This window comes from Chrysemys picta, chromosome 11 (genome assembly GCF_011386835.1).
Source record: "Chrysemys picta bellii isolate R12L10 chromosome 11, ASM1138683v2, whole genome shotgun sequence".
NCBI classification, from domain to species: domain Eukaryota; kingdom Metazoa; phylum Chordata; order Testudines; family Emydidae; genus Chrysemys; species Chrysemys picta.
The window spans coordinates 760,021-775,203 of NC_088801.1; the positions used below are offsets into that span (position 1 = coordinate 760,021).

Below are 15,183 nucleotides of genomic sequence, written 5' to 3' on the forward strand. Positions count from 1 at the left end.
GCGAGCCCTGTCCCAGGCCACGCTACAGAGGGGGCACCGCAATGGTGTCTGGCCCCTGCCCCTGGCTCCACAAGATCCCGAGTCACACTGAGCCGTGCAGTTGCTCCTGTCTGACACGAGGTGTCAGGCCCTTCTTGTCCTGCGGGCGCCTCTCCTGGCGCAGGCTGGGACGGAGCGTCCAGCTCTGGGGGAATGTGAGACGCTTGGCGCCGGGTGTAACTGAGACTGGTGCCTTGAGCTGCCAGAGACCTACTGGGCCAGGTAGCAAAGCTCCCCCCCCACACACACACACACCTCTCTGCTGATGCCCCGCAGGCCCCTGCTAGCCCAGCCCAGGTTCCCCCCATTCTGCCAGTGCCCCTCAGTCCCAACCCACAGCCCCCTGCTATCCCAGCCCCGGCTGGGCTCCTCTCACACATCTCTGCCGGTGCCCCTGCAGCCTGACCCCCAGCTCCCTGCGGTCCCACCGAGTTCCTCCTGAACCCAATGGTTAATGCTGAAGACCCAAATTCCGGACCTGCTGTTCTGAAGTCTGATTTGGTGCAGCCAAGAGCCCTGGCCCCTGGTTCCCGCCATTCCCTGCAGGCACCTCCTGTATGGGGGGGGCGCTGGGCAGGCCCAGGCCTGGGGGCTCCCGGCTGCTCTGCTGATCTTTGCTGCCCGTTTGCAGATGTGCCATGTGAGCCACCCCAGCCGGACGAGCTCCCGGAGGACGAGAGCGTTTTCACCTACCTCTTCCAGCCTTCACCTCACACCCTGAGCCGCGTGGTGACATCCACCCAGCTCTGGTTCCACACAGGCCCTGACCTCGTGCCCCCTGGCTCGTCAGCTGCTGCCAACCGCTCCGCACGGGGGGCAGACGTGCTGATCCTGTCGGGGCAGGGCCGGGTCACCGTGGCAGCCACTGTGGTGCAGGCAGCCGAGCAGTGGACGGTCTTTCACTTCGCCGCGCCCTTCCTGCGCTATGTCTCCCAGAAGCTCTTTGTGCTGCTGGTGCGCTGCCCGGGCTGCCCCTGCACGGCCGATCCAGACAAGATGCCCTTCCTCATGGCCACCACCAAGCCCAAAGGGCCAGACAGAGCCCGCCGCTCCTCCGTGCCCTGGTCCCCGGCTGCCCTCAACCTGCTGCAGCGCCCGTCAGAGGACGCTGCTGCCCACGCTGACTGCCACCGGGCCGCCCTCAACATCTCCTTCGAGGAGCTGGGCTGGGACAAGTGGATCGTGCATCCCAGCAGCTTCGTCTTCCACTACTGCCACGGCAGCTGCTCCGATGCCCACACCCTGAGCCACACGCTGGGCTTCCGGCTGTGCTGTGCGGCCCTGCCCAGCACCATGCGCTCCCTGCGCGTTCGCACCACCTCCGACGGCGGCTACTCCTTCAAGTACGAGACTGTGCCCAACATCCTCACCCAGGACTGCGCTTGTATCTAGGGCCACCGGGAACCACACAGCCCTGCGCTGGGCCCTGCTCTCCCGGAGCTCCCCCCGGCTCCCTGAGACGGGGGGTGCCTGGCAGGGGGGGCAGGGGGCACCTGAGACGCCTGGCTCCCTGAGACAAGGGGGGGCACCTGAGACGCCTGGCTCCCTGAGACGGGGGGGTGTGCCTGGCGGGGGGGTGGGGGCACCTAAGATGCCTGGCTCCCTGAGACGGGGGCGGGGGCTGTTTTCCTGCCATGCGGTGTGGCAGGACGGACCATCCCCACACTGGGATAGGGTGACTAGACAGCAAGTGTGAAAAATCGGGATGGGGGTGGGGGGTAATAGGAGCCTATATAAGAAAAATACCCAAAAAATCAGGACATCTGGTCACCCTACACTGGGATGACCCAGCATGATGGAGCCGGGCTCCCTCAACCAGGGCCAGCCGGCCAGTCTGACTGGATCCCAGCTCCGGGGGCGGGGGGGTCATTGCACTCAGCGAACCCAGCGGGCTCACAACCCCCCACCCCCAAGGATCTGCCCATCCCAGAGCAGACAAGGGGTTTGCGAGCCAGGAGTTCAGGCTGGATCCTCCCTACAGCCCCCGCCTGGCAGCCCCTGGAGCCACCGAGCCGGGCAGGTCCGGGGCGGGGCAAAGGGAAGCGGTTCAACTCGCCAAACCTGCTCCGGGGTCAGTCCCTGCAGCTGCACCCCTGAGACCCCCCCTCACCCTCCCCCAGCGAGCCCAGGCTGCTCCCTCAACCCTCCTCCCCCCCCGCGAGCCCAGGCTGCTCCCTCAACCCCCCCCGCGAGCCCAGGCTGCTCCCTCAACCCCCCCCGCCCCCCCAGCGAGCCCAGGGTGTTCCCTCAACCCCCCCTCTCCCCCCAGCGAGCCCAGGCTGCTCCCTCAACCCCCCCTCCCCCCCCAGCGAGCCCAGGCTGCTCCCTCACCCCTCCCCCAGCGAGCCCAGGCTGCTCCCTCAACCCCCCCCGCCCCCCCAGCGAGCCCAGGCTGCTCCCTCAACCCCCCCTCCCCCCCAGCGAGCCCAGGCTGCTCCCTCAACCCCCCCCGCCCCCCCCAGCGAGCCCAGGGTGTTCCCTCAACCCCCCCTCACCCGCCCCCAGGCTGCTCCCTCAGTGCCCTTGGCAGAGGACCCTTCATTACCCCAATACCCTGCCAAGCTCCCCCCCCGGTCACCCGCCCCCCGGCTGAGGCCTGAGCAGGGCGGGGGCTGGCGAAGGCCCTGAATGCCCCAGCCAGAGCCGGGGGAGGGAGGCGCTGGGGCCGGCAGGATATTGCTCAGCCTGACGAAAGCCGGGGTGTGGTGCCGGCCATGGGGAGCAGGAAGGGAGCGTCCCCTGCCCCAGGAAATCACAAGCCTGGGACTAAGGGAACTGAGCCCAGCAGAGCCTCTGCCCTGCAGGCCCTTCCTCAGATAGGCCCCGGGCTGCTCCCCAGGGCAGCACTGGTCCCCCTCCACGCGTGGGGCTGCTGCAGCTCCCGGCCTGGCTGACAAACGGGACTCATCTCCCCGTGGGAAAGCAGGAGCAAGTGCTAGGCCTGGCTCCGAGGGGGCAGCTGCACTCTACCTGGCCTGGCAGGCGGGGACAGGGGGCAGAGTGCAGGGGCTGGGACATGCAGCCTCCCCCTGCACCCGCAAGCGTAGGGCTGGGGGGCACCCGGCCTGGGGGGCAGGCTGCACTCAAGTAGCTATACAGGTAAATTCAATAAATCCTTGTTTCAAGGGAGTGGAAATGCAAATTCTGATCACATGCAACCCTAAAATTGCCCAGGGTGTAACGGGCAGGATTTGAACTCCGCCCTCAGAGCTCCAGCGCAGACCAGGGCCGGCTGGGAGCACGGGAGCACCTGGGGACCAGCCATACATACAGCTATTTGCCAGCTCGCAGGAGGATATCAGTGATGAGGGACCAGGTTCTCTGGATCTGGGAGGGCTCAGCAGGGGTCACGGCTGTAGTGGTCAGAGAGAGCGGTTTGGTCACACTGTCCTTCAGGCTAGATGTGCCAAGCAACGGAGATAGGTTTGCCATAATCGAGAGCCGTGTTGGAGTCAGACTTAGGCCAGAAGTGACCTTGTGCCCCTATTTTACCAGTACTGGGCTCCCTGCTCCAGAGGGGTGCAAGGCCTTGCACAGGAGGGAGCTGTGAGCACAGAAAAGATGAAACCAGAACTTCTATGTCCTGGTTCCCAACTCACTGCACCGCCACCGCTGCATGGGGGGAGGTCTCTCACCTGCCGATCATCGCCTGACACGATGGCACAAGGCGGCCAAGCAGCCAGACACAGCCCAAGGGCCGAACATCTGGCCCAGTCTGGCACGCAGAGCTTACAGGGGACGAAGGGTCACCAGAGCCGGCTGAAATAGGAGGCGCAGAAAACTTGGCTTTTTGCTGTTGCTGCTCCCCTGCATTCCTGGGCACAGCCGCCTCTACCCACCTGCTCCGGTGTTCACTGAGCAATCTCACAGCCCGTGCCAAGGGCCCCCGGATCCCCTTCCTGTGCCTCACCAAGCCCTTTTGGCCCAGACCCGCCCCAAACCCCTCTGGGCTCTGAGACACTCAGCTCAGTTCTGGATTGAGCACCTGCGCCAATAGCGCCCCGGGACAGGGGGGATTGGCTGCCTCAGGAGCAGGGGGTGGGTGACAGGGCCTCTCTCCTCCAGATGGCCCAGGTTCCCATCTAGCCTCAGGATTCACTCTGCTCTGTCCCCAGCCCAGATATGGCCCGGGACAGTAGGTCTCTGTGATGAACACCAGCGAGCTGGATGAGGGCCCCCATGTGTCCATGCCCCGTATTTTCTAATCTGGCAAACCACAGTTCAACGGTCTCCCTGTGCACACATACAGTGCCTGGGTCAGGAGGAGGAGGGAAAGCCACACTGGGAGTGAGAGATCCGGGGCAGCACTCTGCTTTTCTATGCAGTTCCCCCAGCCCGGCCCCCTGAAGAACCAGCTGCAGAGCTCTGTACAAAACATCTCCAAGTTTTACTAAAATATAAAAACTTCATAATCATTTGAGTAAAAAGCAAAGACACAAAATAATCACGTGACCCAGGCTGAGATGATCAGACACACCCAGCATTTCCCAGCTGGTTTGGGACTGTCCAAAGGCATGCAGGCCCTGCCACAGCACAGGAACCCGCATTTGCCGCGCCATGCCCCAGACAGGAAAGCAGATGCCTCCGGGATGCCTGAGTCTTGGAATGTAACCGAATCAGCTTTGGCCCAAGCACCAGCCAGCCAGATGCAAAGCTGCCGGCAGGGGAAGTGAAGGAGACAGGCTGGGTCAGGGCCCCTGCCACACCGGCCCCGCTGGCAGGGAGCCGGAGATGCCAGTCCCTCTTCCCCGTGCAAATCAGACACCAGGACCTGGGCAGAGCCCCCAGCCTGGCAGTTCGTACCTACGTGTGCGACGTGGGGGGGGGGGCAGCTTGTGCCGCTGCGTCCACAAGCTGCATTACAATCAGTGCGGGTCTTTGGACCTTGGGGCTGAGTTTACAGCACAGCTGCCCCCTCAGCGCGGCCTCTGCCCTCCCGCTGGGTAGCATGTAAACCCTCCCCTCGTAGTGCCCTATTCACCCCCCAGAGACCTGCTCAGCCTCTTGCTAACCTACAACCCCCACACCAGCCAATCCAGAGAGCATGAGCACTAGGTGGAGGAGACCCCCAGGGGCCCTGTCTGGAACAGGCCCCCTGACAAAAACCCAGGGACCAGGGCTCTCCCGCGCAGAGACTGGCCATTCCCACTTGCAGCTCAGCTGGGAACCAGCTCCCCTCCCCCCACAGGGAATGGATGCCCCATATTTAAAGCTCGGTGCGAACCAGTCTGCCTGCAACTCTGGGTAGGCGTCTCCACTGGCTTGGCTCCCCCAGGCTGGTTGCAGCCACGAGATCGAGATGAAGATGTCAGACCCAGCTTGGAGGAAGGACCCCAAGGGGATGGTGCACATAGGCCCAGCCCTGCTGGATCCCATAGGATTCCCACTCTGAGACAGCTCCCTGCCACCGTGGGAAAGCAACTGCCTCCATGCGACTGCACACAAGCCCTTTCCCATGACAGTGCAGCATCCCTCACTGCGGGCAGGGCAGGGTGTGTGTGTGTGTGTGTGTGTGTGTGTCACACGGCTGGGAAGGGTCTGGATGAAGGTCCCAGTGGGGAGGAGGGCCGCAGGTGTTTGGGGCGGGGGCTGGGGATGTGCACTGACAAGTTTATAAAAAGTACAAAAATAAAAGATTCCCTTTTCTAAAAAAAGTGAGAAAAGTGAAGGAATGTTCCTCCCCACAAGTCACCTCCCCATGCCAACCTGCCCTGCTGGAGCCCCACAGGAGGCAGAGGGCTTCCCAGCCCAGCCCTCCTCAGAAGCTCAGCCCCCAACCCTGTGTCGTCCACCCCCCCACCCCCCGTTTCCTCAGCACAGGCTGTCCAGGTTCCAGTGATCTCCTCAGGAGCATATTGCCAGTCCCAGCCATTCCCTGTCACCATCTCTGCAGCCGCTGAGGGGCCCAGCCGCTCACAATCCTGTGGGGAGGAGAACACGCACATTAGGGTCCTGCTGCAGCACCCCAAGAGGAGTCAGAGAGAGCCCCGTGGTTGGGGACACAGACACGGGCAGGCTAGCACCTGGGAGACAGGTGGGGGCACGGCCCGGGCAAGGCCCAGACCTTCCTCACCTGTGGTTCTCTCGCAAGCAGACCCTTCATTTTCGTGGGCCAAGTTGAGGCGGTTCTGCTCGGCAGCGAGACCATTGGCCTCAGGGCTGCTGCTGCGCGAGGGGCTGGCCGTCTCCAGCGGGGGGTTCAGCTGGAAGGCCATCTCCAGGTGCTCCTGGGCCATGCGGAGGTGCTTGCGCAGACGGTCCAGCTCGTGCTCGCGGGAGCGCTCGGCTGCAGAGCTGGCCAGGTTCCCGCTGTAGTCCAGCTTCCCGTTGGCCAGCTGGCCCTTGGGGGGCTCTTTCTTCAGCGAGTGGTAGGTGGGAGGCGCGCTGGGGGCCTTCTTGGCATAGTGTGGCCCAGAGTGGCTGTCGTGGGGGCTCGGGCTGTCGCTGCTCTGGCGCACCAAGTCCCGGATGCGGCCGATCCCCAGGTGACAGAGCTCGAGGAGGTTGAGGAAGAGGCAGAGCCCGCTGACCGCATACATAATGAGCAGGAAGATGGTCTTCTCGGTGGGCCGGGAGACGAAGCAGTCGACGATGTGCGGGCAGGGGCTGCGGTTGCACACGTAAGAGGGGCTCACCTCAAAGTGGTACAGCACGTACTGCCCGAAGAGGAAGGCCACCTCCAGCACCGAGCGGCACAAGAGCTGCAGCACGTAGGCCTTCATCAGCCCATCCTGGCGGATCCGCCGGCGCCCATCGTGTTTCTCACCCCCCTCCCCACCCTTCTCTTTCTCCACCTCGATCTCCTCGAAGATCATGGGATCCTCCTCGTTATCCTCCTCTGCCTCCTCGTAGTCCCGCCCGGCACCCCGCCGCACCACGGGCATGCGCACCCGCTGGCCCCCGCCCCCCCGCCGGTGGCCCTCCGGCCCGCGGGCAAGGCGGTGCATTGCGAAACCCAGGTACATGACTGAGGGCGTGGCCACCATGATGATCTGGAAGATCCAGAAGCGGACATGGGAAAGGGGTGCGAAGGCATCGTAGCAGACGTTCTCGCAGCCCGGCTGCTGCGTGTTGCACACAAACTTGCTCTGCTCGTCGTAGTAGATGGACTCGCCACCCACGGCGGTCAGCACGATGCGGAAGATGATGAGGACAGTGAGCCAGACCTTGCCCACAAAGGTTGAGTGGTTGTTGATCTCCTCCAGGAGCCGGGTCAGGAAACTCCAGCTCATTCTGGCCCGGACGATGGCTCAAACCCTACAGGAGGCGAGGGGAGAGGACAGCCGATAAACCTCAGAGTGAACGCAGCCCACTAGCGCCAGCTGAGCCCCCGTACCGCCAGACCCCACAGCACTCACCACCAAGAGGGGACACCCCCCCGGGCAGCAGGGCTCCAGCCAGAGCATAGCACAGGAGGCAGAGGGACCTGTTCCTGGGCGGGTCATTGTGACAGCCCCCAATGCTGCGTCCCTCCCCCACTGGCTGCAGCCCCAGTCCCTGCTCGCTCGTCCACCCAAAGGGTTCCAGGCACCTCACAGCGGGGGAGGGAGCCAACGGCTCAAACACTGGGTGCATCTCCCTTCCCCACATGCCTATTCAGTACGACCCCTCCAGCATCATCCCCCCAGCACGTCCGCCATGCAATGGCTGTCTCCAACACTCAGTGCATCTCTCCTCCCCAAAGACAGGCTACAAGCCCCCCTGCCCTCGCACCCCTGCCTACCTGCATTCACCTCCATGCACACACCACAGGGACCAAACATCCCGTTTGCCAGCGGTCTGCCAGGAGCGTGTGCTAAACCAGGCTCCTCAGGGGCAGGCAGATAGGTGCGCACGCATACTCCCTCCCCCAGACGTGCTGTTGGCTACTGGAAGCCAAACTCCCCACAGGGCACAAATGCACCCACAAGACAGGACAGTCCAGCCCCTGCCCCTGCCCCCACCCTCTCTTTCAGCAGGAGACTCTGGCAGGGGCCCAGCCCCAACCACCCACCAGGGGTTGGGTCAGCAGCTACCTGGTCCTACTTCACACACAATGCCACTCCAGAGTCAATCCAGAGTCAATCCTGTGACATTCCCTGCTCCAACCTGACTCAGCCAGAGACCTTGCTCCCAGAAAGCACCTGCCATGCACTGTGGGAACATGGAGACCCCCATCCAGAGGGCAACGCGAGACGCCTCCCAGCATAGCGTACAACCCCCCAATTCACTGCTCCTGCACCCTGCTGGGGGAGAGTGCAGAAAAGAGCCATAAAACTGCTCTGAGGACTGGAGAAAATGGCTCATAGTGACGGACGCATGGATCTCAACCTGTTTATTTTATCAAAACAAAGACAGAGAAATGACTGGATTGCAGTGTATAAATACCTTGAGGGGGACACATTACAGGGCACTACAGGGCTCCCTAATCCAGTGGAGAAAGGCGGGACAAGAACCGATGGCTGCCAGCTGAAGCCAGACAAATCCCAATGAGAAATTAGGCACAAATTAACAGCGAGTCTCATTAACCATGGGAATGAGCCAGGGTTGTGGTGGATTCTCCACCCTAGCTTGGAGGCCCCTCTGGAAGGTGCGTTAGTCAAACCCAGTTCAGTGGGCTCCATCCAGGGGTCACTGGGGGAAGGTCTCTGGCCTGGGCTCCACACGGGAAGTCAGGTCTCCTCGGGCCTTAGTCTCTGTGACTCTGGCAAAGGAGCAGGGCAGAGAAGCCTGGGGCAGAGGGGACGTGCACCCAAAGCACTGGGGAGGTGGGAGGCACATCGGCTCAGGGCAGGAGCGGGCAGGGAAATGGCACTGATATGAAATGTAGAGGAGGCCCCAGCTGGGACAGGCAGCCAGACAGCATCCCTCCAGCGCGATTCCCTACAGAGCAGCCCATCCCAGGCGCTTCTTCTGTTTGTCCTTGTCACACGGACTCGCGGGTCTTGGACCAGTGCCACATCCTGGAACGAGGGCAGGTGCTTTGTGAAGGGAGCACCGCTCGGGTCTGGTGCTCACACACAATGAACACCTGGGGGGAGGAACCCTGCTCTGGCAGTAGAGACACCACGGCCTGTCCCAGCACCACCACGGCAGCAGGGCGAGAACTCCGGCCAGCCAGTGCCCACTCCCAGCGTCAGACCCACCAGGCCTGAACCCCCCACAATCCCACACACAGCAGTGGGGAGGATTCACAGAGGAAAGAGTTGGCAGAGAGGCTCGTCAGCGGGGAGCAGGGCCCAGCTGCAGGAGGGATTAGGTAGTAGGCCAAGGAATTGCAGGGGGTCCACGAGAGGCGGCTGGTCCCAAAGGTCCTTTACAGTAGGGGTCAGAGAGGATAGGGGGACACTATGAGCAGAGGGAGGCCCTGGAGCTGCTTGTGGGGAGACCCAAGAAGGGAAGGCTTTGTACGGGGCGGAGGAGACACTCCCTTCTCCCCTGGCTATACTCACTCGAGTGCTGCAGTCTGATGCAAACCCGGACGTGTGGCAAGGCAGCCACAAGAGAGGGACCGGGGAGAGCACGGGGCGGGGTTGGGACATGGCTTAATCTCTGTGCAGCCCTCCAGCCGCCTCCTCTCAGCGCCAGTTCACCAAGCCAAGGTAGTTCTGGGCTTGTCTACATGGGCGACTCCTCCAGTCACACAGCGCTGTGGCCCCCTTGCCAGCACTCCGCTCCCCCAATACCAGTGTCTTGGGAAAGGCCCCTCCCCTCAAAACACTGTGCCCACGGGAGTGGCTCCAGCACCACACCAGCAGTTTAAACCCATACCTTGGCGTATGCCCAGTAACTGTCCTGTGTAGACGCGCTAGGGCGTCAGCCCGGTGCCATCCACGCACTGCGCGGTGCCCGCTGGCTCTCGGGGTGCTTCCCAGCCAGGGCTGGGACCACGGGGCGCTGACGCTGCAGTCGGGCCCTGCCACGGGTTAGCACCAAGCAGTGCGGATACTTTAAAACCGTCCAACGGCCCCGGCTGGAGGGCGAACGCCAGGACGGGCAGCATGGAAGCTCTATGGGGCCGGTGGGGCAGGGCAGGCAGCGTGGGGCCTGTGGGGCAGGCAGCGTGGAAGCTCTATGGGGCCCGTGGGGCGGGACAGGGCAGGCAGCGTGGAAGCTCTATGGGGCCCGTGGGGCGGGGCAGGCAGCGTGGAAGCTCTATGGGGCCCGTGGGGCGGGGCAGGCAGCGTGGAAGCTCTATGGGGCCCGTGGGGCGGGGCAGGCAGCGTGGAAGCTCTATGGGGCCCGTGGGGCGGGGCAGGCAGCGTGGAAGCTCTATGGGGCCCGTGGGGCAGGGCAGGCAGCGTGGAAGCTCTATGGGGCAGGCAGCGTGGAAGCTCTATGGGGCCCGTGGGGCGGGGCAGGCAGCGTGGAAGCTCTATGGGGCAGGCAGCGTGGAAGCTCTATGGGGCCCGCGGGGCGGGGCAGGCAGCGTGGAAGCTCTATGGGGCCCGTGGGGCAGAGCAGGCAGCGTGGAAGCTCTATGGGGCCCGTGGGGCAGGGCAGGCAGCGTGGAAGCTCTATGGGGCAGGCAGCGTGGGGCCGGTGGGGCAGGCAGCGTGGGAGCTCTATGGGACCAGTGGGGCAGGGCAGGCAGCGTGGGGCCGGTGGGGCAGGCAGCGTGGGAGCTCTATGGGGCCCGTGGGGCGGGGCAGGCAGCGTGGAAGCTCTATGGGGCCCGTGGGGCGGGCAGCCGAGAGGAGTCCGTGGGACACCCCCGAGCTGTTCCCACAGCGCGGCCAGGCCAGAGTTTCCAGCTTCACACAAAGCCCCTTTTCCCCGCGGCCCAGGGCCGGGCCGGGCCGCTCCCGCCAACAGCCCCGCGGGTGTCAAGTAACAGGGACCGGCTGGGCTCGGCGCCACATAAACCTGAGACCCCCCCCCGAGCCCGGCTCCTGAGCCAGCCCCTTCGACCCCCCTGCCCCCCGCCCCTGCCCCCCCGAGCCCCATGGCTACTCCTGCCCCCCCCCCCCGACTTCCCCCGCCTGCCTGGCTCCGGAGCCCCCCCTGCACCCCGCCTCGCTCCTGCCCCCCCCCCGCCGCGCCCCGTGGCTAGCTCCTGCCCCCCCCCCCCGCCCCCTGTGCCTGGATCCTGCCCGATTTCCCCCGACTGAGTCCCTGCCCGGCTCCTGACCCCCCGCGCCCCGCCCGGACCCCCCCACATTGACTCCCCTGCCCTGTGCCCGGCTCCTGACCCCCCGACCCCCCCTGCCTGGCTCCGGAGCCCCCCGAGCCTCTCCCAGCGCCGGACCTCCCACTGACCCCCCCCGGCCGAGCCCCGCCCCAGGCCCACCCGTGCAGCGGCCCGAGGTGAGTTAGGGAGTGGGGGGCTCAGGCTGCCCCGGAACCCGCCCCCCCGCCAACTCCAACGCGAGAGCCAGACCGGGACCCCCCCCGGGACCCCCAGCCCGCCCCGTCCCGCTCCCCCAGGGACCCCCGCGATCCGCTCCCCCCGGGGCCCCCAGCCCTCCGCTCCCCCCGGTCCCCCCCCCAGCCCTCCGCGATCCGCTCCCCCCGGGGCCCCCAGCCCTCCGCTGTCCCCGGTCCCCCCCAGCCCTCCGCGATCCGCCCGGCCCCCCCCAGCCCCGCTCACCAGAGCCGGACACGCTCCCGGCGGGACAAAGCGCCGCGCCTGGCTCCCGCCCGCCGAACAAAGCGTGGCCCGGCCGGCCCCAGCTGTCCCCGCCCCACGCCCGCCCCCAGCCCCACGGGCCGGGCCCCGGACCCCTCCCCCGGCCGCAAACCAGATTAATCCACATGTTGCAATTTTCCGGGAACCAGCCCAGAGCCACCAGCTGCCGCCCCCCTTCCTGCCCCCAATGAACCACTGGGACCCGTCCCTCTTCCTGCCCCCCGTCATCCCCGGGAGCCTCCCTCCCTGCCTGCCCCCAGGACACCTCCTCTCCCTGCCCCCAATCACCACCGGGAGACCCCTTCTCCCTGCCCCCGCATCCATCCCCTGGGTTACCCCCTTCCTGGCACCAGCACCCCACGGGACACAACTCTCCCTCCCCCCATCAGCCCCCCTGGACACCCCCTCTGCCTGCTCCCCAGTCAACCACCTGGGGCACCCCCTCCCTGCCCCCCAATCCAGACCCCTGGGACATCCCCTCTCTGTGCCCCCCATCAGCCCCTGGGACACCCCTTTCCCCTACTCCCCAATCAACCACCAGAACACCCCCTCCCTGCCCCCCAGACACCTCCTCTCCTTGCCCCCCATCAACCACCGGGACACCCCTTCCCTGCCCCCCATACAGTCCCCAGGACACCCTCTCTCCCTGCCACCCATCAGCCCCTGAGACACCCCCTTCCTGCCCCCATCACCCTCCTGTGACACCCCCTTCCTGCCCCCCAGCACCCAAGACACCTCCTCTCCCTGCCCCTAATCAACCATCGGGACACCTCCTCTCCCTGCCCCTCCATCAGCCCCAAGGATACCCCCTCTCCCTGCCCCCCCATTAGGCCCCAGGACACCCCCCTTCTGCCCTTTCCCAGCCCCTGGGACACCCCCTTCCTGCCCCCTTCACTCCCCCGGAAACCCCCTTCCTGCCCCCCAGCACCCGGGACACTCCTCTCCCTGCCCCCCACTCAACCACTGGGACACCCCCTTCCTATCCCCATCAACCCCTGGGATGCCTCCTCACTGCCCCTATCACCCTCCGGGACACCCCTTCTCCCTGCCCCCCCCATCAGCCTCTGGGATACCCCCTCCCTGACCCCATGTCCAGACCCTGGGACACCCCCTCACTGCCCCCAGCCCCTGGGGACACTCCCTCCCTGCCCCCCATCAGCCCTTGCCCACTCCCTGCCCCCCGCAGCCCAGCTCCCTTGTTTCAACCCCAGCAACAGCCATGCCCCTTCTCTCCCCCCGCCCCCGGCAGCTCACCCCAAGCTCCCAGGACACCCCCTCTCCAGTCCCCCCCAGCTGTAGCCTCCTGCTTCCCTTCCTGCTCATCTCACTGGGACTGATGCCAGGGCCTGGGGCTGAGTGTGTAAGACCCACGCTGCCCCCCACCCAAAGCCCAGCTACAGCCCCCAAATCCCTATGTACAACTTGCCTCTGCCCATGTGTCTACCGAGCTTTGCCAGCCCTGGGTTGCTGGAGAGCTGGGAGCCCTGCCCATCACCCTGACCAACAGCTCTCCTGGTTCCCTTGTGCCCCCCTAGCCGGCTGTGGCCACCTGCTGCCTCTTGCCCTGTGAGCTGTGAGGGGGCTGGGCTGGGCCTGGGCTTTGGGTCTGCGTCCAGGCAGCCCCTAGCACGGCAGGGCCTGGTCTGTGGCTAGAGCCCCAGGGCACCATGGTAATGCCAATGAGGAGCGATAACACGAACACCATCGGCACGAAGAGTTCCACACGCTGGCAAAGCATAAACGAGAGGTAGAGACCATGGGTCTCTGCCAGGTCAGGGACGCCGCCTGGAGTGAGCGCGAGACCGTGTGTGTCAGCGTGTGCCTTTGGGGCCTGTGTGTATTCTGAGTGTATCTGGTGAGGTGTATTTGTTCCTGGGTGTGCCTGGGGGCATGGTTTGTATGTTTGGGGTTGCCATGGTTCCTGTGACCACATGTCTGCAATAGCTTAGTGTGTATTTTAGGTGGGCGTGCAGCTTTGGTTGGGTTGTCTTAAGACGGTGTGCAATGCTGAAGGGTAGATGTTTGTGTCATCAGGGGGTGTCTAGCAGCCCCCGTTACTGCTGAGTCACTAGATGGCAGAAAAGGCACCTCGGGGCCGGCATCCAGGGACTTGGGGCAAACTGAGGCACTGGGGATGGGCAGGAAGTCCTGGGGAGCAGGGAAAGGGGTGCTGGGTTGGGGCATTCAGGGCAGCATTTAATATTCAGTGTACAGATCCCTAAAAAACGTTGCTCTCCCAGCGCACACCTAGCTGACATGCTCCTTGTCTGCTCCAATGCCTGGGGGATTGTGGGGGGCACATGTGAACGTGTGGGTCTGGAGTGCTACGCATCAACCCCAACCATCTATTTCCTTGGTGCCCATCCCACAGACACTCGCTGCACAATGAAAATCCCCCTTTAAAACTCTCCGTCATCACACTGCACTTGGCGTTGGTTAGCCAGCTGGTATGCCGAGCCTGTCATGTCACTGTTTCCTTGTGCACCCCCCTCTGTCTGTGACTAGCCGCTGTTGGCAGCTGTGAGCGTTTTGGGCAGGGACCATCCTATTGTTCAGTGTTTGTACCGCACCTGGTGGCACGGGGCCCTGGACAATGATGGAGCTCGTAGACTCTACTGCTAAACAAATAATAATAAACATGGAACTAATCCCTAACTAGACAGCGTTACAGGCAGCAACTGGACAGAACTGGTGACACGGAGTGGCCATTCAAAGTTGGGCTGGGACTTGCAGGGCTGTTACGGACCCATAGAATTGGTGCTAAGACCCCAGCATGGGGACAGGCTCTGGGAGGCCTCGTAAGTGGGCCAAACGCCTAAGGGGTCTCGCTGCTCTTCCAGGGGAAGCCACGCGGCTTCACTGCCTCCTGGGGCTGGACCTCTGGTGGGCCTGCAGCCCCCCTGTCCCCGCACCATGAGCTCCAGGCAGCGAGTCCCCCTGAGACAGACCCCGACGGAGACTTGTACCATCTTGGGGAGCAGCGCCCCCTCCGCCAGTGTCTACAGGGACATGCAGCCAGCGCAAGCTGACAGGCGGGTTATTAGTCACCTAGACCAGCCCAGGGAGCCCTTGGGGAGCCCAGAGAACAGAAAGTTACAGCCGAGACCATCCTGGTCAGCCCAGAGCCCCATCCCTCTAACCTCCCTTTGTCCCAAGGCAGGTGCACTGAGAGCCCTCGGCAGCCAGAACTTAACTTCCTTCCCCCCCCCAGCCCTTTGTTCCCGAGCCGAGCGGGGGATGTGGCTCAGCCCCCTGCCCAGTGGTGGGGGGTGCAGATCTCTCTGGGTCGCTGGTTGCTGGGGTCCGTGTCTGGGCAGTCGGATTTGCCATTGTCTTCTCAGAGCTCCACTGATATGGGACCTAAGGGCCCAGACAGCTGAGAGTCCGTCACACCTCTGTTAGCCGGCCCAGAGAGCGACAGGCCTTTCCCCCCCGCCCACTAGGTGACAATAATACACATGGGGAAACTGAGGCACATACAGGCTTCATAAAAATATTACACAAAATTCCCAGGTTGTCACAATAGGCTCTGCCTC

General features: G+C 64.3%; 2 protein-coding genes across 2 annotated transcripts in view; one reads left to right on the forward strand and one right to left on the reverse strand.

Moving 5' to 3' along the window:
- The window catches only part of INHA (inhibin subunit alpha), a 9,154-nt gene extending 4,024 nt beyond the window's left edge, over positions 1–5,130 (forward strand). The window contains exon 2 of the mRNA XM_065560420.1: positions 671–5,130. Coding sequence (XP_065416492.1) covers positions 671–1,431 — 761 coding nt within the window. The 3' untranslated portion in view covers positions 1,432–5,130. The remainder of the gene's footprint in view (positions 1–670) is intronic.
- LOC101952417 (gap junction gamma-1 protein-like) lies at positions 4,408–11,751 on the reverse strand. Its single transcript, XM_005293586.4, has 3 exons — positions 11,609–11,751; positions 6,113–7,296; positions 4,408–5,960 (listed from the first exon to the last, which is right to left on the reverse strand). Exons 2-3 carry the CDS (start codon positions 7,269–7,271, stop codon positions 5,953–5,955), a joined length of 1,167 nt encoding a protein of 388 aa, XP_005293643.2. The 5' UTR covers positions 7,272–7,296; positions 11,609–11,751; the 3' UTR covers positions 4,408–5,952.
- Positions 11,752–15,183: the final 3,432 nt, after the last annotated feature.